Consider the following 24,297-nt stretch of genomic DNA (forward strand, 5'->3'; position numbering starts at 1 on the left):
TTCAACAAAACCTGGCGTTTTAATTCCTCAGAATGGGCATGTGATTAGTGAAACTGAACAGTTCAAATTTCTGTGTGTTCAGATAGATAGTAAACTGTCATGGAAAGCCCACACTCAGGATGTTGTTCAAAAACTCAATGGCTTTACTATTGTTTCTTGTTAACAATATCAGTTTATTCCCAAGAATGAGCAGCCTTCACTCAGCTAACACTCTGCAGAAATCCAACCTGCATTTGGAATGGACTTCCTTACCTCTTGTTCAGAAAGATGTGCAGTATACTCCTGCATCCATTTTCAATAAGCTACCACAAGAATTCAAAAATCTCAGCAGTAATCCACGCACTTTCAAACTGAAACTGAAGAGATATTATTGACTGTGTTTACTTAAACTTATGGCTTGACTTTTTTTGGGTTCATAAACATTTTATTTTTATCTGTTATTACTTTTATGTTGTAATTGAATGTACTGACACGTTTCATGACTTCGGAGATTTACTCTTCAATTTGGCCCTATGGAACTTGGCGTAAATAATAATAAAAAAAGCACCATTATGCTATATGACGATACAGCACACCACAAGGCAATTTAATTCGTGTGTAAAGGACATTAGTCTGGATGAGAAGGATTTTCTTGGGATGAGTAACGGATATTTTCTTTATTAATAAATCCATTAGATGGAAATAGGCTTTGTCAAACAACATGTTAACAAACTCACTGCTATTTGTTATCTTTTCCCATATTAGTTCCAAAACCATTGTCGCATTAGGGGATTGTTGGGTCTTCTTTCCTGGGAATCTACAACTTGTAGTAATTGTAATGTTAAGTCCTTTACCAATAGTCGTCAAATATTCGAACTGTGCTACTGTAAAGACATTACGTGACAACGGATAGCATAGTTTGGGCTTCTTATGACACACCCCGAACTGCTTTGATATTGTCTGGAGTACGAATGGTTTGCACACGCCCCGGAGATTGCTTTCTCATTGCTGAACCTGTTCCTCAAAATATCCTCACATATTACATGCACGTGCTGACAGAGCGTAGTCGTGCCATCTTAAGCTGATGTGGTGCAGAAATTCTTTACATGCAGCCTCCACAACGTCAATGTTTTTGTAAAAAGCTTTGATGGTAAAAGCACGTTGCCCACCACTCGAAGTATCCCCGTCAACTAAATTCAGGGTGTATACGTGGACAAGGAAAAAAAATTCCCGGGTTTCCCAGTTAAAAATACACTTTCTCCCGGGTGAAAATACACTTTTTCCGTGTTAAGTGACAGTATCATTTTCCTCGGAACTGTAAAACTTATCAGTTTATCGAGATTGCAACGCGCTTTTGTAAGCCAGTCGTAGCTCGTGTCACGTGATGTCGCCAGCCGATACAGCGGATATTCAAAAGCATAGGACACGTCATGTAGTCAGCCTATAGCATTATCACTGTTAAGCAGTGCGTACACGCAAATAGCAAAACTTAATGGTTTAAATTAATATACATAGTGTTGCTACAAGAAAAGCAAAGCCTTCACACACAATACTGGTATCAACGATTAATAAGCTGCAAGAGAAGCTAAACTTTCACGTACAACGTTGATCTTCTTTGCGCATGTTACACTTTAAGACACATCACACAAATGTGCCAGTGAAATTTTTAACGACATAAATATCTGATCTTCTCGGCTTGAAATTTTTCTAAATGGTCATCCTTAAGGAGTTGATTTTTAAATAAGAGTCAAACGCTCTGTTATTAAATAACTTCATCGCACATAGTTCATCTTGCGTAAAAGGAAATTTACTTTGAAAGTAACGCTCTTCAATCAATCATTCGCAATATTTTCCCGCGGCGTGTTAGAAAGAGGTTTGTTTCAGCAGTTGCCAGAGAGCGCCAGATAACAGGCGTCACAGCACTTGCGCAGCTACGATGAGACAAGAAGCCCGTATGTTCGTACGTGAAAAACATTAAAAGATCTTACGTTTTGTCATAAAAAAAAAATAAGACATCAGAGGATATTCCAAGGTCATCAGAACTTCATGAACTATAATAACGTGCATTTTCGGTTTAAAGTGCACATTTGTACGTCCAGATTCCGTTGTAAATTGTCTTGGTGTACCAGTACTGTATTATTTCATTTTTGGTTCTTTATTATGGCATTTGCCATACTTGCAAGACGACGAAAACATGTGCTTTTGAAATGCAGAGAACAGTTGAAACTAGCCAATAGTGTGGAATTGAACATTTCGTTACAAATACATTGACTGCATCAGCGGAAAAGATTTAGCATCTTGCTGCTACTGCTTATACAGCTAACAGCCACACTTTTGTAGCCACAATCGGGAGAAGGTACTACATGCGCGACTCAACTGCGCATGTGCATGGCCCCGCACGCAACTGCTCACACGAATCTAATGTAAACATTTGTGACGTCACCATCATCGGAGGCAATTTGTTGTTATAAAGCATTGCATAGTCTTCCTAAAGCCTTTGACACATTTTGCTGCTGATAGATGCTTGTATGAGCACTGTGTTTTGTTGTTGTACATGGCGCATTTCCTTTGCAACTTAAGTTTTATTTTAGTTTCTTCTCTCGTTCGTGTTTTATTGCTACAGTGTTATTTTGCAGTAGCGGGATACAGTAACATCCTTTGGTTGAATATTATTTCTTACCAGTCAAAATAACAAAAATTTAACTGGAAACTAAAACAAAAAATCCCGGGATTCTAAAAATTTCCCAGGTTTTTCCCGGATGAAAAAATTCCCAAGTTTTTCCCGGATCTCCCGGGTCGTATACACCCTGTAAATGGCAAGATGACATGAACTGGTTTCCATTTGTTATTTGACACCAACAATCGCCCAGGCCTACAAACACAAATGTCAGAATGTGCCATTTCTCTGAACCACCCTGTATATGCAGACACTACATTCATTACATGAAGATTGTGCACTAACAAAAATATAGTTGCCAATCTTGAAAAGAGGCTACCAATAATCACATGGAAAATTTTCTAAATATAGAAGCCTTATTTAGGCCTTTAAATGCAGTATTTCAGACATATTCCAACCCTAAATGAAGAAGACATATTTAACTTATCATATATTTATTTTTATATTCACATTAAAATTAATTCACATTATCATTTTCAATAAAGATAACTTTGTCAGCCTCAGCGCCACTCACTGCTCTCTCCTGCATACATTCTTTCCTATCTCACAGAAAGTTGTCGACGTCGTCGTTCTAGTATTGAGAAATGAGGGACTTCAATTTTTTATCTACATCACTGCTGCTGATGGGAAGCAATGCAGAATTTTTTTTAAGGGAGTCATCTATCAGTTTAATACTTTTACAGCTATGATTTTGAACATTCCAGAGGTATTCCTCTCCCTCACAGAATGTGACAAATTGATAAATTGGTTAATTCTGCATCTTCTCTCCGCCCCCCCCCCCCTTTTCCATAAAGGAACACATGTAAATACAACAGGCAACAGTACAGCTGAGCAAAAACAAACACCAGTGCTGCGTAGCAGCATTTAGTGGTAGCGTGTCGGGACCAACGTTCTTCTGATCTGCACCGACACAGCTGTGGAACAGTGGCTTCGTGTTGTCAAAATGTCTACTACATGTTGCAAAAATCGATAGTCCATCACTAAAGTGTGGTATAGTATAGTTCGCAAACTTACGTTTAACGGGGAGCGCGCAGTTTATGAAGTAAAGCCACCACGGCCGCATTAACCCTTTCGCTGCTACAGAGACGTGCTCCCCGCATTTTGTCATCACTGCACTGCTCGCCTGTGCAGACACATGGTGTTTCGACTGCTTTGACACACTTTATCATTCGATTTCACAAAAACTATTTGGCCCAATAAATTGATTTTTACACATCTTCTTGACTGATACCTTCCCCCCATAAATGACTTAATTTTGTTTCGATGTTCAACGCAGTTATTGTGCAGCATTAGATGCAGTAAACCATTGCGCGAAATTTTGAAGAGTTTGCAGAGGTAAAAGTCCATACTTTCCGTACGGTCGATTTTAGTTGCCACTAGAAATTTCAAAAAATTACATTCAAATGAATGAAATTCATGAAGTAAGAAACTTCGATATTGTTTTAAAATAAAGAAAATATTAAGTACCGAAGAAGGTTTGACTCAGAACCTTTCGCTTAGCAGCTAAACACTTTAACCATTACCCTGACGCTACTTGTCATCCAATAGACCTTCCAAAGGACTTTAAACTAGCATGCAAAATACAGACAAACACTGTTGGTATGACTATGAATTATTCACATTTCGTTGAAGTACAATAGGAAATAAACAATTACCGCTGTTCTTTATTGCGAAAAAGCGGTTAGTGAGAATGATACAAACACCTTTCCTTGCTATCGCCTGACTTAGGAGCCGTATTGCTTGTTTGGTGTAATTAATTAATAGAATATGAAGCAATTGGTATAAAGAATGCTTTTTCCAAACTTTCTATAAAAGAAAGTCTGCTATCAAGACATTGCTCTTGTTCAATTACTTTATTTATGACTGAACGTTTCTAAAACTGAAGACACTCGTCCGTGCTCTGCACTGCAGTCGAGCTCTGACAACAGCGTTCTCTGTTCATTGGCTGACTGTGTTTTGTGACGTCAGACGCGCAGAACGAACCTAAACTCGGCCGCCGTCGTAATGACGCGCACTTTAGCCACCAACAATGTTACAAACAATGTTGCAGAACATGCTTCAAACTCCGTGTAAACGTACACCTTGTGTGCCACAATGATGAATTCATTTCTACGTAGGTTTACTGCATACTCAGGAAGGAAATCGTTACAATCTATAAAACATTTTAGCAACACAATATGATTACCAAAATGTAAACAATACCTTTTTCGAATTATTTAAAAATATCATATTTTAAACAGTCTATGTCCATAATTCGTCAGTAGGAAAAGGGAGAGAAGGAAACATAGTAGGTGAATATGGATTGGGGGGAAGGAATGAAAGAGGAAGCCGCCTTGTAGAATTTTGCACAGAGCATAACTTAATCATAGCTAACACTTGGTTCAAGAATCATGAAAGGAGGCTGTATACATGGAAGAAGCCTGGAGATACTGACAGGTTTCAGATAGATTATATAATGGTAAGACAGAGATTCAGGAACCAGGTTTTAAATTGTAAGACATTTCCAGGGGCAGATGTGGATTCTGACCACAATCTATTGGTTATGAACTGCAGATTGAAACTGAAGAAACTGCAAAAAGGTGGGAATTTAAGGAGATGGGATCTGGATAAACTGAAAGAACCAGAGGTTGTAGAGAGTTTCAGGGAGAGCATAAGGGAACAATTGACAGGAATGGGGGAAAGAAATACAGTAGAAGAAGAATGGGTAGCTCTGAGGGATGAAGTGGTGAAGGCAGCAGACGATCAAGTAGGTAAAAAGACGAGGGCTAATAGAAATCCTTGGGTAACAGAAGAAATATTGAATTTAATTGATGAAAGGAGAAAATATAAAAATGCAGTAAATGAAGCAGGCAAAAAGGAATACAAACGTCTCAAAAATGAAATTGACAGGAAGTGCAAAATGGCTAAGCAGGGATGGCTAGAGGACAAATGTAAGGATGTAGAGGCTTGTCTCACTAGGGGTAAGATAGATACTGCCTACAGGAAAATTAAAGAGACCTTTGGAGAGAAGAGAACCACTTGTATGAATATCAAGAGCTCAGATGGAAACCCAGTAATAAGCAAAGAAGGGAAGGCAGAAAGGTGGAAGGAGTATATAGAGGGTTTATACAAGGGAGATGTACTTGAGGAAAAAATTATGGAAATGGAAGAGGATGTAGATGAAGATGAAATGGGAGATAAGATACTGCGTGAAGAGTTTGACAGAGCACTGAAAGACCTGAGTCGAAACAAGGCCCCGGGAGTAGACAACATTCCATTAGAACTACTGATGGCCTCGGGAGAGCCAGTCATGACAAAACTCTACCATCTGGTGAGCAAGATGTATGAGACAGGCGAAATACCCTCAGACTTCAAGAAGAATATAATAATTCCAATCCCAAAGAAAGCAGGTGTCGACAGATGTGAAAATTACCGAACTATCAGTTTAATAAGTCACAGCTGCAAAATACTAACGCGAATTCTTTACAGACAAATGGAAAAACTGGTAGAAGCCGACCTCGGGGATGATCAGTTTGGATTCCGTAGAAATGTTGGAACACGCGAGGCAATACTGACCTTACGACTTATCTTGGAAGAAAGATTAAGAAAAGGCAAACCTACGTTTCTAGCATTTGTAGACTTAGAGAAAGCTTTTGACAATGTTGACTGGAACACTCTCTTTCAAATTCTGAAGGTGGCAGGGGTAAAATACAGGGAGCGAAAGGCTATTTACAATTTGTACAGAAACCAGATGGCAGTTATAAGAGTCGAGGGGCATGAAAGGGAAGCAGTGGTTGGGAAGGGAGTGAGACAGGGTTGTAGCCTCTCCCCGATGTTATTCAATCTGTATATTGAGCAAGCAGTAAAGGAAACAAAAGAAAAATTCGGAGTAGGTATTAAAATTCATGGAGAAGAAGTAAAAACATTGAGGTTCGCCGATGACATTGTAATTCTGTCAGAGACAGCAAAGGACTTGGAAGAGCAGTTGAACGGAATGGACAGTGTCTTGAAAGGAGGATATAAGATGAACATCAACAAAAGCAAAACGAGGATAATGGAATGCAGTCAAATTAAGTCGGGTGATGCTGAGGGAATTAGATTAGGAAATGAGACAGTTAAAGTAGTAAAGGAGTTTTGCTATTTAGGGAGTAAAATAACCGATGATGGTCGAAGTAGAGAGGATATAAAATGTAGACTGGCAATGGCAAGGAAAGCGTTTCTCAAGAAGAGAAATTTGTTAACATCGAGTATAGATTTAGGTGTCAGGAAGTCGTTTCTGAAAGTATTTGTATGGAGTGTAGCCATGTATGGAAGTGAAACATGGACGATAACCAGTTTGGACAAGAATCGAATAGAAGCTTTCGAAATGTGGTGCTACAGAAGAATGCTGAAGATAAGGTGGGTAGATCACGTAACTAATGAGGAGGTATTGAATAGGATTGGGGAGAAGAGAAGTTTGTGGCACACCTTGACTAGAAGAAGGGATCGGTTGGTAGGACATGTTTTGAGGCATCAAGGGATCACAAATTTAGCATTGGAGGGCAGCGTGGAGGGTAAAAATCGTAGAGGGAGACCAAGAGATCAATACACTAAGCAGATTCAGAAGGATGTAGGTTGCAGTAGGTACTGGGAGATGAAGAAGCTTGCACAGGATAGAGTAGCATGGAGAGCTGCATCAAACCAGTCTCAGGACTGAAGACCACAACAACAACAACAATGTCCATAATTTTTAGTAGCTTACCGTAACCCTGTGATCAAGGTGACAAATCCGTAACAATTACGGACAAACCGTAATAGTTGGCAGGCATGCAAAAATAAATAAAAATGATTACTGATTATGACAGCATACTGTGTGTGGTCACCAGATTCTAAAAATACTGGACTGCTCAGTTATAATTCATTTTTACACTGTCCGCTAATGTGTGAAGAACAGAAACTAAAATTAGAGCTTTATCCTGGGATACTAAAGACTTGCATTTAAAACTCATAAAGAAACTTTAATCTGTCCACACATTTTTTTTTCTTTTTTTAAGTATGAAAACATGTCTGAGCAATGCATGAGCTTCTACATAAAAATATTACTTTCTACGAATAGGAAATTTCAATTCAGACCACTGCAAACAACTGTTAAAATTACAAAGAGAAAGAAAGGATGACCACGTAACAGTATTATCCTGTGCTACCATTTAAATCACACAAAAAACACTGCTTAAGCATTATAGCCTTATAGAACTGGTATAACAAATCTGTCATTATACACATTCGAGGTGTGCTAAATTCACTGCCTGACAAACAAAATAAACACAATGGCCCAGGGGAAACAAAATGAAACTTCACGGATCGAGAGGGTACGTCATGTTACTCTAGCGATTACAAAATAGAGTCAAATTTAGGAGAAATTGTCAGTACGAGCCCTGTTATCAATGTGACATTGAAGCGTCTCTGACCTGGGGACATGCTGTGATTTGGTTGAGAATAGAGTCATAAAATGATTGCATCCTCTCCCAAGGTAAACTGGTCCACCACTGTCGTCAGAGGCCCCCCGATATCCCGGATGCCGACACTGGGACCGAGATGACATCAAATCTGGTCAACACATACGTCCTATCAGGGAGAGACTGAAGGGTCTCGTCGGCCGCAGAAATACCTCGACATCGCGCAGACAGTTCTTACACACTCGTGCCGTAGGTGGAGAGGTATTGACCTGTTGAAAAGTGGCTTCACAATACTGTAACAGGACAAAACTGTAGGAAAACTTGGAGCAAAAGTCAGAGCCCAGAACTGCAACAATGCCACAACCAGACAGCGGATGCCACTCACTAAACTGCGCAATAGGCTCCCGTAATTGTCACACCACGAGCACCGAAATCGGACCACAAGTCACGAACGTCGGCCGCTGTCGGCTGTCGCTTCCGCTCGATCGGCACTCCGCGTTAGCAGACTTCTGTAACAGTTCCGGTTGTCAATGCCCCTGACCGATCGACCTCCGTGTCGTCGAGGATTGCACCAGACCGCAGTCACACTGCCCCGTTGGAGACGGTTTGCAGTGGTCCACAAATGCAAACCTCCTGCGAACACACCATCGGGAACCGGCACTTAAACACCAGCCTAGCCGAGTACATCACTTTCGGTACGGCAGGACCGCGCCCGGCACCTGCCGTGTGTTAGCTGGGAATTGTCATTCTGAACTCTGCCACCGAGAGACTGAGAATGACAGACCTCTGCCCTTCTGCCCAACACTGGCAGGCAACACTGCGCCATACAACTGCCCCTGCTCTTCACCGACGATCCAGACTTCGACTCCGGACAACATCGTCACCGTGTCACCAGAATGACGCGACATTCCACATTAGAGAAGATACGGTGGTCACCTGCGAATGCGGCGTGGCCGCACCCTGCCGTCTCAGCTCGTCTCGTGTACCGGAGACCCCGGCGCAGTGCTCTGTCTCCCGAGCAACACCTGCACACTGCCTGCTGTACGTCAATGTCTGCAGCTACGAGACCGGAATACTACGAGGGAACTCCGGACCGCACCAGAGAGTGGAGCGCAAACAGACGAATGTCTGAACTGTACGAGTCAGTAAAGTACTGATAAAGAGTGGTTGTACCTGCAGCAGGACCCGCCTCTGTTGCTGTCCACATCCCCCATCTTCAACAGATAACCCAGCCCACACCCAGACATCCTATCTGTCACCTTTACGATACAGTTATACGAGAGGTAACACACGAGGATGCAGGATGTCTGCGATCTACAGGCTCCTCAAACTGTGAAACCATGAGTAACAGTGCTCTGCGTGTCCAAAACAGTGGAAGGATGGGTCCTCTCTGCAGGCTGCCACCATACTTGCCAACAGTGGTCATCGGGGATAGTGCAGAACTGCAATTAATCACTCAACAAAATACAGCACAATTCATCAGCAGTCCATTGTTTACTATCCAGGCACAGAGTGAGGTGGCGCAGTGGTTAGCACACTGGACTCGCATTCGGGAGGACGACGGTTCAATCCCGTCTCCAGCCATCCTGATTTAGGTTTTCCGTGATTTCCCTAAATCGTTTCAGGCAAATGCCGGGATGGTTCCTTTGAAAGGGCACGGCCGATTTCCTTCCCAATCCTTCCCTAACCCGAGCATGAGCTCCGTCTCTAATGACCTCATTGTCGACGGGACGTTAAACCCTAACCACCACCACCACCACTATCCAGGCACCACTCCAAATGCAGCCATTTGTTTTGGTCTGTTAATGGCAGCCTATGCTCGGTAAAATAATTCCCTGGTCCACCTTCCACCAGTGCCGAATGACGCACAATGTTTCAGGGACACCATTAATGGTCCTCACATGGCGGCCACATATGTGCTTGGTGCACAATATGCTGTTCCTCCCATGTGATGGTCAGAAATGGTTGACTAGAACCTTAATGATGAGTATGTCTGACATCACATTCCCATGTAGTCCAACACTGAGTGACTATCACATCTGAATGCCCCACCAAATCCGGTTAATGCACGGTTCGAAGGCAAATGAAGGCCCACAACGAAGCCCCTGTCAAAATCTGTCATTTGCCAATAACACCATCTCGCACCAGTATGTGCCATCTCTGTGTCCTTCACAGTAACCTGTACTCACCCCTCTTACACAGAGGTAACAAAAAGCAAGCGAAATCTCCTAATATCGTATCAGACCACCTCCTGCCAGGTGCTGTGCACCAACTAAACATGCACGGTCTCAACATGTCGTTTGAAGTGTCCTGCAGAAATATTGAGCCACATTGCCTCCAGACCTGTCCATAATTGCAAATGTGTTGCCAGTGTAGAATTTTTTGCACGAACCGACCTCTCAATTACGACCCGTAAAGGGCGATCTCGTCGGCCAAACCGGTCATTCGAAATGTCCCGAAAGTCCTCCGAACCGATCGCGAGCGACTGTGGCCCGGTGACACGGCATATTGTCATCCGTGAAAAAGCAATCGTCGGTCGGCTGCAAGAAGTCTCCGAGAAGCCAAACGTAACCATTTTCAGTTATTTCCATTCTTTGTCCTTGTTTCTGTATGATTTTGAGGAGAAGTTGGACTTGCAGTGCTGAATTATAAAGAAACAGGAGTTAAGTTTTCCACCAATACCATCTTGTATGACCTAGTGATCTGCCCTCAAGTCACTGCAAAATACCCTTACTGAATCACTGCTCATGTTTTTTGTTATAAGCTATTATCTTTTCACTGTCTGAACCTCACTGCTCAGCATTTTTATTGCTGTCATCCGAACATTATGGTCAGATAAACCACATACACTCTTCTCTGCTAAGTGTTTACAACGAGCAACTTACGTAGAGATTACTCTACAGAAAAGAAAACTGTGGAAATTAATAAATGAAAATACTTGTCTAACAACAACAATATCTACTGTCATTATTTTGATACTGTTCCCTGACTCCACAACCTATTAAATTGTCAGTTTTACAGAAGGGTCAGCAACATCAGGGGACAAGAAGAAGGGAGGGTGGGGGTATGGGGGGGGAGAAAGAAAGAAAGAAAGAAAGAAAGAAAGAGAGAGAGAGAGAGAGAGAGAGAGCGTATTTTTCCCACATATAATTAGACTTTTTCCTGGGTGAAAATATCCCTCAGAACTGTAAAACTTACGAGTTCCTTGAATGGTAGAAGTTTTATCACCACTTCCTGGCACTTTAGGAAACGAAACCTAGCAAAAAAATTATGCGTTTTGGAACACTCTTCCATGTGCAGCAACACGTACGCTGCATATTTTCGTATTACGGAAGTGTAAATATGAATTCCACCAAACACAGCACGTTAGTTTCTGAAGCACTGAACTCCAGATTGTGATGCGCCTTTGTCAGCCAATCATAGCTCATATCACGTTATCTGCCCAGCAAATGAAATCAGATATTCAGAACACAGGACACCTGATGTAGTCAGCCAATAGCTACACCACTGTTAAGTAGAGCGGATACACAAATAGCAAAAGTTTATGGTTTCAATTAATATACATGTAGTATAGCTACAAGAAAAGCTAAGCTTTCACATACATATATTAGCGTTTTTTTTCTTCTTTTTTTGCGAGTGTTGCCCTTCGAGATATAACAAACACAAACGTGCCAGTAAAATTTTAAAAGATGACAAATTTCTTGTCTTCTGGGCCTGAAATTCTTCTAACAGAAGTGGCTGGTCATCAAAGTGTTAAGTTTTGAATGAGAGTCAATCGCTCCGTGATATAAGAAATTCATCCCACATTCTCACACGTAGAATAATTCATCTTGCGAAAAAGGAAATTTACTTTGCAACTAATGCTTCACAAACAACAATCATTCAGAATTCCCGCAACCTGTTAGAAATGTAAACTTTTGTAATGTCACGCTCACTGAAAGCAGTTGTTCTGAAGTATTGCGTAGTCTTTGTCCCGAAGCCTTTGCCACATTTTGCTGTTGGTGAACACTTACGTGTGCAATGTATTTTGTTGTAAGCTTTACACTGATGTTTCTCTCTCTTTTATGTTTTACAGCCGCAGTATTATTCTACAGTAGAAGGCTAAAGTAAAATTCTTTGTTAGACTAGCAGTTCTTAGCAGTTAAAATTATAAAAAATATTCTCGAAAGTAAGACAATGAAAAATTCCCGGAATTCTAAAAAATTTCCGTGTTTTTCCTGCTTTTCTCCCAGATGAAAAAATTCGTGGGTTTTTCCCAGTTGTCCCGGGGTGCATACACCCTGAATATTAAAGCGTCATTGCATGCGAAAGGCAAGACTCTGGGAGTACATCCTGCTCGTGCAAACAGTTTACACCTGCCAGCACATTTTGGGTAAATTACAGCTTCAGCTACCCAATTATCAAACAACGAATGCTTATCCACAGCAATGTAAGAAGAATAGAAAAGTGAAACTGCACCCACCTTTTCCTCAATGCTCAGGGGATCCTGTGCCGTATCGGGACCATCGGGCATCTCCCACTTGTGCAGAAACTGAAAAGGAGTAAATGGAGTTACTCTTGTTTGTGCGTACACACACATAAGTCATATTCTGACCACCACTCAAGTTGTTTTGTCTATAACGTGCATCATATTACACAATCTGTTCTATAAAGTTTTTAGAGAAGGCAAAATAATTCAAAGCAGTAAATACAAAAGCTTCAAAGAGTTTTAAAATATTCACGAAACACTCGGATGTTTGCTTACTAATTGCAAATAATTCAGCTTCTATGTGTAAGACATATACACATTTGCAAGCAACAGTCAAAATGTCATATGATATGAAAAAAGTTAGCTACGTGAAGGTTGAGTGGATGCTAGATATTTTCCTTACAGAACCTTTCTGTGCAGTGAGTAACTTAGGTCTATATGTGGAATTCCCCCAGAAAAGTATTCTTCACATCATCGAATGGAAGTATACACAGTAATTTTGAAATGCTTTCCAGCACCACCTTATAAATATAGCAAATGTTATGGCATTCAAGCTTTGAGAAGATCTGCAACATGTGATTTCCAATTAAGTTCTAGTCAGCACCCACAATCACGACCTCTTTACAGTCAGGTTTATGTATTTCCTTTTTGCTGTACTGTGTTGTAATTGATGATGAGACATACTACTGTGAACAACATTAAAGGAACTGTTTTTCATTTTCCTTCTTTTTCCTCCAATTGACTGATCAATCACAAGGAATTACTCACTAGTTTTGAAAATTTCATCTCTTCCATCTTTGTCTCATCGTAACAGTACAAGTATCAGTCTTGTACATAGTGGATTGAATCTGTCCTTACTTATCTTTCATCAGGTGTAGCAATACAGGGATGCCTATTACGAGTGGAATGAGGTTTTAGTATGAGAGAATGAGTCAGTCAGATCCAAAACAGCATACTGACCACATAGCAGGAGAGCGTTTTATACGAGGTGCGGATAAAAATAACAGAACTATCACTGTAAAACATTTTATTTCAAAAATATTCATATTTAGTTGTCACCCTCAATACACTCCCATGCTTTATCCCTACAACTCCCCATGTGAATTTTCCACTGTGAGCTCCTTGATGACACACATGACATTTTCCTTCACTACTTCTGCACATTAAAATCTTGTTATGCAGATTTGAACTTGGGGAATAGATAAAAGCCATACGGTGCTAAGTCAGGTGAATAAGGTGAGTGGTCTAGCACTGGGACACTCTACTTCGCCACAAACCTCTGAGCAGACAATGCGGCATGAGCCAGTGTAGTGTCTTGATGGAGAAACCACAACTTGTTCTTACACAATTTTGGTCTTTTTCTTATTTTCTCAAGGAGTTCCCTTAATCTTCAGGAAGCCCATGAAGATACACATACGCATAGAAAAAGGGCAATTATCATCGCTTTGAGTCTCGACTCACTCATTCCAGCTTTTTACACTCTCGCTGATGTTGGGTCTTTCAAACGCGTGAATTGACGCTTTGTTTCTGGATCGTAAGTAAAAATCCAAAATTCATCACGTTATAACTCTTTTCCAGAAATTACTATCATTTTCAGTATTACAAAATTGTTAAGGCTTTCATGGGCACTTATTGACAAACTGCCTATTGGCTTCTGTCTCGGGTTCTTCGGCCGACGTTCGTCTGACGATTTTACTGATGTTTCGCCAGCACGACAGTCTGGCATTGTCAAAGCTTCACCCTCCGTTGCCGGTGATGAACTGGAACCGACCTCACAGCTGCAGACTATATGTACCTGGCGCGCCAACGTCCGAGGGCTTCTCCGCGGTCATTTTCGGTGCGGTTCTCCTCTTGCTACCTGTGACGGTCGTTCGCTGCAGGACGGGAAGCCAGGATCCGTTTACCTTAAGGCTTTCTTCTCTCTTGTTGAAGCTATTCCCGTGTTTGTGTGTTTCTACAGCCTCTCTAAACAAGCGGGTGTAATAGTGCTTCTGTACAGCCAGAACCTCCGTGTCGGCGAATTTTATTACGTGGCCGGTCTCACTCAGCGCGTGCTCTGCCACAGCCGATTTCTCCACCTGCCCCAACCTGCAATGTCACTTATGTTCTTTGATCCTGGTGTCGGTTGATTGTCCAGTCATTCTGACAAACTTTTCCGCATGTGCACGGTAAGCAGTATATTCCCGACATTGCAAGTGGGTAAAGACAATTTTCAACAAGGAAGATCAAAGAAGGTCTTAGATCGGCAAAGGATAAAAGGGACCCACATGCAATTGTTGTTTGACTTAAAGTTTATTGTTGACGTATAAACAAATATAAATTCTGTACTAATTATAAACATCTGGAGGAACAACTAATAGTATTCTTAAAGGATCTATTTGGCTCTATTCGAAAACATGTTAGCAAAGCCAGTTCTTAATTAACTCCAAAGTAATTAACAGTTTTGTCCAAAGTATTCTTTGCATACTTACATTTGTTAATTTCATCATTTAAACAAATAATTTGGCCTAAACCCTGTGGTAGAAGAAACTGTTAAAAGGAATGATTTTTTTTGATTTATTCAGTTAATTTAACGAGTTAAGTTTTAACTGTAATTTCTATAAATTTAACTTCAAACAATGTGTAGTTTCAGTACCTATTATTGTGAGGATATATAAGGGCCCCAGTTTTTGGTCCCGAGACAGTCAGTCCACAGCTGAGTTTCAGACAAGGAACCTGTATTGGTTAGAGCAACAAGAATGCTTCAACTTAACTGTGAAATAAGTGATACACAATTAGGCCATGTGTTAAAATAATGACAGTGTCTGCTCTATACGTACATTTCTATTCTTCAAGAACTGTAAACTTTGTGACTAGGTTTTTACTGCTCGTAGATGTTCAATAGTAAACTATTGTAGCAGTCTGTGGAGGTTTGCCTGCAAATTATTAATGAGGCTTATGGAAAGTTAAACAATAGTGCACTGGCCATATACAGCTGTGTATCATTGGGGGTTGTGAACAGTGAAAGTAAACTACTGTGAAATACAACTGGGCACCTGTCAGCTACATTATTTAAAGATTTAAAGTAGTAAGTGTTTTTACTTCCACACCTCATTTTTCAGCCAGTATCACAACGCAGTATGTCAACAACAAATGAAGAAATAAAGAAGGCAAACCGTGACATAGCTCTTACACAAACAAAGGGCACGGCCATTGTCGATTACGTGAGATAGGAATATTTGGCTTGAGCCAACAGAACAATAAATTCGGTTTTGATCTAAACAATACGAGACTGGAATAGAAGGGAGAACCGATACAGGTACTCAGGGTACCCTCCGCCACACACCGCCAGGTGGCTTGCAGAGTATGGATCTAGATGTAGATGTAAACTGTGTACACTTCAACGAAAAACTTATCACCATTATTTTATTATTTTGGTGGGGGTCGATATACAAAAGTAGTAAGAGTTTCGATACGGCATGTGCCAGTTGGCACACGGTTAGGAATTTTAATAATAAGATGGGAGTACGTTCGGTGTAAATCTGTCCTCCAACTCTCTCATAAATTTTAAGTCTAGTGTCAGTTAACGAAGGAATTAATCTAGAATTTGGCACAGTAATTTTGGGAAGCTGCAGAAAATCTAAATACAAGTGGATGAAAATTTCAATCTCTGTCCACACACATCTTAACCACTGTTCCACTTCGCTCGATGCTCATAAAGTAGATCCAGAAAAATCAGCATTTTTGGGCAGACTGAAACAACTCCTGTGGCTCTACCACATATGGCACGCTAGAAACTTACGAATAATGGGTGCCACTTATGAGTAAAACAGCAAGAGGAGTGATTGATACCATATGAAGTACATCCCACTATGTTGTGCACACTGGTTTGCAGATAATATATGTACATGAAAAGACTGACGAATTTCAGTACTTACCGGAGTTTCTTCTTCAACAAACACGTACTCCATTTCCCGCTTTGGAGATGTGAGTTGGCCAGTTTCCACCTGAATGAAAGGAAATGGGTAAGTACAGGCACAGCACCGACTGCAACAAGCAACAAAGAAACTAGTCTACACAATATAAATGAATATGTTACGACAATTGAAAATCTGTGGCAGGGCCAGATTTCCTGCTCATCTGTGAGCAGTTGCCTCCAGTTCTGACTCAAACTTGGACACACTCTCACACTTGCTCCTGTGATTTCACAACACTGCTAACAGAGGTTCCCCTATCACGCAGTGTGCAGGGATAGATCAGACCAGCAGTGTTATGGGAAGAGAGTTTGTGCAAAGCCACGGCTTGGTTACAGTCATGGTCAACTTTTGGTGACCCACAGGCCTGATTCAATGTAAACGTTGATTTTGCACAAGATATAGTTAAAGTTTGTAGTGTGTCTCATAGTTTTGTACGTGGAATGGAGAAATTCATCTATGAAGACTCGCTTGAGGGCTTTTAAAGTAAAGGATATGTTAGGGATTCAGACTGTTGCCCAATTGACACGACAGTTAGTTCGCTTGCAATTTCTTGTCCGGCTTTCTTTGTTCATGTCTTTGGATCCCGAATTATGGGTCCGGCACTTTTATTTCATATTTCATCCATGGCATATAACACCCCCCCCCCCCCCCCCCCCCACACACACACACACACACATACAAAGCTAATGAAATACATATGTTTCATACACAGCACTAACTAAACCCTACTGGATATTTCCACAAGACATGATTCAGCATCGTTTATACCTGTATAATTATCATAATCATATATCGGTTTAAAACAGATAACGTAAGATACCATGGTTTCCTTTCTCAGCAACCACTTTAATCTGCCTATACTAACTGTTTCTTTCGTGATAGCAGTCTCTGAGACAGCACCTGGGACTTTTCATTACGGATTCAGTAGCCTGGTCTTCATCTACTCTTCATGTTTAATGGAACCTGATTCAGGTTTAACGGAAACTGACTTGCAGATACTGTTTTAAAATGGTCCGAGGACAGTTTAGAAAGCAATGTCTGATCAGATTGTGAAAACGAGATTGAAAGTGAACAGAATACAGTATAGGAGCAGTGCAAAAGTGAAGATGAATTTATTTTGCCACCTGTGAATTCCTTGAATGAAACAAGTAATCAAGTGAGGAAGACAGAATTATGGAGACTGAATTCTTAGCTAGAGGCTCTGCTAGAATTACAGTAGGCCAAAACAAATATTGCTGTCTGTCGAAACCTATTCCAACGATGGGCAATGGTATTTTTCCATATGTTGGATATAAGTGGGTTGAATGTGTTTGTTATTCAAAATTCCTACAAAGACAATGCTCAGGTGAATCATTTCAATCTCTGAAGAAGCTTGTAAACTGTGACAACAGTTAAAAATCGAGTCAACATGTATCACATACCCCGTGAACTTCGCACATCTTTCAACGTGTTTTCAGTGTAGCAGAACCGAGAGTAGAAGTCGTCATAGATCGACTGAAAATACGCAAAACCTGCGCCACCTGTGACACAAGAAAGAATAGAACAACTTATATTTGCCATTGTTGCAAGGAGCCTATTTGACATGAAACTTCCACAAAAATTTCCAACGTGTGCAAAGAAAACATTTGAGAAGGAAACCAAACATCCAAAAAGTACTAGTGTAATTTTCATTTTTTAATGTTTTGGGGGGAGTTTATTATTTTATGTATAATAAAAATATCAGAAAAAGTAAAATGTAGAGTCTAGGGCATTTGAATTTTCATAGCAGTAACATTATCATGTAATATTACGTTCAATTTGTATAGTTTTCCATTTAAATGCATTTTCTTCATAAAAATAAAACTTTAAAATTTATTTGAATATATATTTTTTGTGGGGTAAAATTTTTACATAAAATCTGAACTGTTCCACTGAAATTTCTGAATACAATTTAATATAGCCGTCACTCTAAGACTGCAACTTGGACAGTGTGTGACCAAATAGAAATGCACAATTGCAAGAGATGTATTTGGTTCAAATGGCTCTGAGCACTATGGGACTCAACATCTTAGGTCATAAGTCCCCTAGAACTTAGAATTACTTAAACCTAACTAACCTAAGGACATCACACACACCCATGCCCGAGGCAGGATTCGAACCTGCGACCGTATCAGTCCCGCGGTTCCGGACTGCAGCGCCAGAACCGCTAGACCACCGCGGCCGGCGAGATGGATTTGGTGGACACATTTTCTACATGTGCTTCTGTACATTACTGCAAAAATATTATGAAAGTACCGAATATAGAGTGTAATTTGGGAATTATGGTAGCGAAAATCTTTAAATTTTCTATAACATATCGAAGCAGACCCCAAAAAAGTCGCCAATCCCAAGCAAGAATTTTAGTTGCTCTTGTGCTTCTCAAATTCCCCATATTTAGCGACTTTTCCCCTAAATTATCAACACCGATCGGCGCCTTCGACGTCGTTATAATAACCGGTTTCGACTGTAGTAGCGTGGATTAATTTTTTATCAGCAGATCAAAATCTTGCACTCTGTTGGGTATTTCAAAAATCTGAACGTTTCCTGTTACTTTGTGTTATATTTGAATTAAAAAAAAAACTGATGCGAGTATTTGTGAAAAATAACACAGATCGTGGAAAACCTGCATACATTCTGCTGCTGGCTTGGCGTTAAGAAGAGGTGGAAGAAGCTGAGGCTCTTTTGGGCGTTAACTGCAATGTACAAAAATGAGTCAAGTGAGGATTGGTTTCCACAAGAATGAGGGAGTACACAATATATCAGCTAACTTGTTTCTTCAGATCGTTGCCAGCATAAGGGAGAAAGAATAAGTCGAGGATGCGCAAAAAAACTAAGAAACAGCCGTATCTGGTACGGCTCGGTTGTATTAAGTAAAACTAAAAGAGAGGAGAAAAGGTGTCGATGACCCATGCACTAAATAGTTTGGTGCAAGTATTATGGATGCAGGCGACACATCGATGTTTTAAGAACATTAGGAAGGGATATTGGATTTAATTTCCCGTCGACATCGAAGTCATTAATTCTCCGTTGCTCGCGCGGATGACACTCGTCATCCACATGACTTTCCCGTTCAATTTTGTCTGCCAGGGCTGGATTGAGTTCGCGCCCTTTTCAGAACCTTTCTGTTAACTCTCCGGCTGTTAGCTCCAATCATTGTTGTCTTTCAGTTACTAAATGGTTCAAATGGCTCTGAGCACTATGGGACTTAACTTCTGAGGTCATCAGTCCCCTAGAACTTAGAACTACTTAACCCTAACTAACCTAAGGACATCACACACATCCATGCCCGAGGCAGGATTCGAACCTGCGACCATAGCGGTCGCGCGGTTCCAGACTGTAGCGCCTACAACACCTCGGCCGGCTACTTTACTAAAGATACATTGTTTAAGGCACGTTTACACTAGAGTTGGGCAACACGATTCTTTTTCCCGATTCGATTCCTACGATTCAATCTCACATAGCGAATCGATTCCTACGATTCGTTCACGATTCTTTGACGATTCATTCTAGTCTGCGATGGCACGATTCTTACGGAATGCAAAAAGTTCTACATCTTACTCACAGATGGCAGGACATGTCTGAAATTTTCAATGGGGTTAGAATCGAACTGTGTCATGATAAGATATGCCAGAAATAGTTTATTTATGAGTAAACATGCATATAACGTTACAAGTGTGATTCTCGATTTATACGTGTAATACCTTAATTGATGAAAGGTCACGTTTGATTCGATTGTATCTATTGTTCTATTTCAGTATGCCAGTAAAGAGGAGTAGATTTGTGCGACAGTTGGTGCAGAATTGCTTCCTTTGTTCACACGCATCCTCCACTTGACTGCCATCTGGCGGTCAATCGGCATGATTCGGAAGTTGCCTCCGAAGCATAGCGTACTAAGAATCCATGATTCGGAAGTTGCCTCCGAAGCACAGCGTACTAAGAATCGATGAATCGTTGGAACTTGGAATCGTCACGACTCGGAAACACGCAATCTTTCTTACGATTCTTTTGAACGACGACTCGTCCGTATCACGATTCGATTCTTACGATTCTTTATTTCGAGTCGTTCAAATGAACGACTCATTCTCGAATCGCCACAACTCTAGTTTACACTGAGTTCGCAAATTGTTCGTGGCTAGTAATGGACTACCGATGTTCCCAACATGTTCGCAATACAAAATCAGTGTTCCATGGCTGTTTCGGTAGAGATCAAAGAAACATTGTTCGTGGCCTGCTACCACTAAATTCCGCTACGTAGCGCTAGTGTTCGTTTGCTCTGAGTGAGTGTTTTGGTGTTTGCTTTTATGGAGTGTAGTGGTGCGTTTATGTCCTTTCATTTTTATTTGATATGGAGTGGTCACGAGACAAAATTTTCCAATTGATATCGCTCTATGAGACAGAGGAGTGCCTGTGGAATGTACGTTGCGCAGGTTACAAAAATACTAAAATCAAACACGAGTCATTACAAAAAGTTGCTGCGGCGTTCGGCACCAGCAGCAGTGACGTGGACAAAAAAATTAAATCTCTCTCGTCTCAGTACCGGCGAGAGGAAAGAAAAATAGAGGAAAGTAAAAAATCTGGAAGTGGTACTGACGCACTTTACGAAACGAAGTGGTCTGGATTTAAATATTTACGTTTCCTGGATGATACGGAACTATTTGAGATATCGCTGGCTTTCATATAGGCCTCCTGATGCCAGAAAACGAGGAGTAACAGCAAGTCTTTGGTTCACAGGGATTGCTTTTCTGAAATTTGTGTCTTTCTTTGAAACAACTGGACCTATAATATTCAACAACATTTCAAAATCTGACGGGAAGTTACGAAAGTCTTCCAAATTCAGCTCACAAAGCATGTCATTCCCGCCACGTCTTCTATAGTATGTTTTGGTCCACCGACGACGACTACGTCGTTTTCTTCGTATGTTCATTCCGTTAAGTATTATTAATGCAGCACCAAATGTCATTAATTCTTCCTCTTCACTTGACATAGCATATCTCTTGATGTGAATACACAAAGTAACCTATCAGTTCACCGCAGCAGACTATGCGAATACGTAGAAATGAGGTTCGTATGAGCAGTTGCCAGCGGGCTCGTGCGCATGCGCAGAGCTGAATTCGCGTATGAGCAGCGCCTTCCTCCCGCTTCTGGCTACTTGGAGCGTGGCTGTTTGGTGTACGAGCAGTAGCAGCAAGTAGCCAGAAGCTACCCGGAAAAATTTTCCTGGCGCGCCCAAGCTGCCAGATTCGCGCATGCGCAGAGCAAGCTGAGTTATAGTGGGGGGGGGTCCTTCCTCACGTGACCCGTAGCCGTATCTTCGTTTACAGCTCCCACGTCACATGAAAACAAAACAGATTTCTGTGGCCGGGAGCCATCAAGTGAATTAATATACATTCTCATAACCATGAAAGACCAAAATAAGTTAGTAGTTTCAATTTTCTGATTTTATATTATTTCCAGGTTATTAGTAATCAACCACTAATGTCTTAATGAAGCTATTTCTGTCTGTTTTATAGAGAAATTTGCTTCAGTTAATTTTTTTTTTCGCTGAGGCAGTTAGTTTATTTGAAACGAAACGAAGTGTTTCATTCCGCGCTATTGGCTACTTTCAACCTCGTTCAATTTAAAGTGCAAATTTTCATTTTCTGGGACGAATGACGTTATACCATAATAAAGAACCAAATATGAGAATACAGTACTGGACCTCTAAGAAAATTTGTATCACGAGAACCACATGAAAAGCTGAATATCAGGAACTTCCGCGTGCATCTGGACATAGAAATGTGCAACTAGAGCGGAATGAAGCATTTAGTATGGTTTATGGAATTCCGATGCTGCTGGAGTAGTCTCTGATGTCCTGTTCCTTGTATGACACTGTAAGATCTCTTAATGCTATATACGTACGAACATACGTAAACATTGACTTGAAGCTAAGTAGGCAAATTTGGTCAGTGGTTTTGAACTAAATATTTTGTTTCAAATATAATGACAGCTGTAACAGAATTTTATAGATCTGCCTCCTGTGAAAGTGTTTTTCGATCACAAGGCACTTGTCTCGGACTTCCTCTGGGCCTGAAGTTATTTCTTAATTTGTGTTTACGTCTTAAATTTATAGAATGCCATTCTATGCTAAATTTTAGACTGGCAGCATACCATGTTTTATCGTTTTAACTCCCCACATGGCTTCATATTTATTCCTAGAGTAGAATATAAACTGTCAGTTGTACAGTTTCTTTGCCTCATAGACAACCATGTTAATTTTTTCACATTTTGAAATAGTCATGAAATTTATTGTCCTTCATTCCGGTGTAAGCCACACAAGAAACTCTCTTTTTTGTTGCAAGTAATTTGTATTCCATCCTAGTAGCTTTTTGCAGTGATGTGTAGATGTAAACGTGTTGGAAATGCTACATAACATTGCAGAGCATGAATTAAAAAAATCTGTCAAAAATTTTATGGTACTTCGAGCTGTGGAGTCTAATTTTGAAATGACTTAAAAGCCAAGAACTGCTTCCTTATTTGCATCCTTTGTCTGTGTGGGATATGATAAAACAATTGCTGTAAGTACAATTCAGTATATCCTCTCAACAACATGCCGCACGGGCTGCACGCCTACACATGGGTCACGTGATGCCCCACCAGAAATACGACGAAAAGCGTATGAGCAGAGCAAGCACCAAGCACGGGCTGCCTACGTCATCGTAGCTGCGCATGCGCAGTACAGCCTGTTGTCTGGCGCATTCTGGTAACTGCTCAAACGAGCCCGTTGGTCGCTAGTGTAAACGGGAATGCAAACAACGAACAATGTTGCCAACATGTTGAGGGAACAAGTTGCACACAATGTCCCGAACAAAAACATGTTTTAGCTCAATGTAAACGCGCCTTTATGAAACATTATTATACTCTGGAGGACACTTGTCATCCGCGCGAGCTCTGCTGCCACAATCTGAAACAAAGTAAGTCTGTATTACGTTATTGCTTTCCTAGATTCCATCGATCTTCCTTGTGCGTAAATTTAGACGTATTGAAACTGACTGCAGTTACGTTCCATGTTACCTAGTATTCTCTTTACTTTTAAACTGTAGAAGAAATGTCAAAGGCAAAAAACCTCAGACAGTTAAGTAACGATCCTAATGTATGGGTGGAATGGTTCCATGAGCTCAGTGACGAAGATGCTCACAGTGATAGCGCTGACTCAGAGACTGAGGATTCTGTTCATGAAAGCGGTCATGATTCAGGAACAGAACAAGAAGTGTCAGAAAATGATGAATATGAATCACAGGAAGAAGTAACTCAAGAGGATGCATTTTTTTTAAAGGGGAAGATGGAATAACTAAACGGAGGAAAAATAAATGTCCTACCAGTGTTAGAAGCAGATATTGTAATTTTATTACGCATTTGCCTGGACCAAAAAATCAAGCTCGAATAAAAAAGCCAGAAATAGAAATTCTGAATGTATTCCTGGATGAAGACATAAAGAGCATTATCACAAAATGCACAAATATATACGTCAATTAAGTTCGTGGTAACTTCTCTAGGGAAAGGGACGATAAAAAAACAGATGCGATAGAGATCAGAGCTTTCATTGGTTTGTTATATCTGTGTGAATCTTGGAGATGTTCTAGGAAGGATGAGTATATCGAAATTTTGGGATAACTCAAAGGGAAACTGACTTGAATCGTGTTACTTATGCTAAGTGAAAACCGATTCGGGTTTCTGTTGAGATGTCAGAAGTTTGATAATATACATGATAGACGTTTTCGCAGAGAGAGATTGACAAGTTGGCTGCTA

The 24,297-nt window shown here is 40.7% G+C and overlaps 1 protein-coding gene across 2 annotated transcripts in view; it reads right to left on the minus strand.

The window, feature by feature from the left end:
• Window positions 1-24,297, minus strand: part of LOC126213308 (uncharacterized) — a 229,667-nt gene that overhangs the window by 72,205 nt on the left and 133,165 nt on the right. For both annotated transcript variants that reach the window (XM_049940995.1, XM_049940994.1), the window contains exons 7-8: window positions 16,456-16,524; window positions 12,533-12,601 (exon numbers count right to left, since the gene is read on the minus strand). In XM_049940995.1, the coding sequence (XP_049796952.1) occupies window positions 12,533-12,601; window positions 16,456-16,524 (138 nt within the window). The remainder of the gene's footprint in view (window positions 1-12,532; window positions 12,602-16,455; window positions 16,525-24,297) is intronic.

The sequence above is a fragment of the Schistocerca nitens genome, chromosome 11 (assembly GCF_023898315.1).
Source record: "Schistocerca nitens isolate TAMUIC-IGC-003100 chromosome 11, iqSchNite1.1, whole genome shotgun sequence".
NCBI lineage: Eukaryota > Metazoa > Arthropoda > Insecta > Orthoptera > Acrididae > Schistocerca > Schistocerca nitens.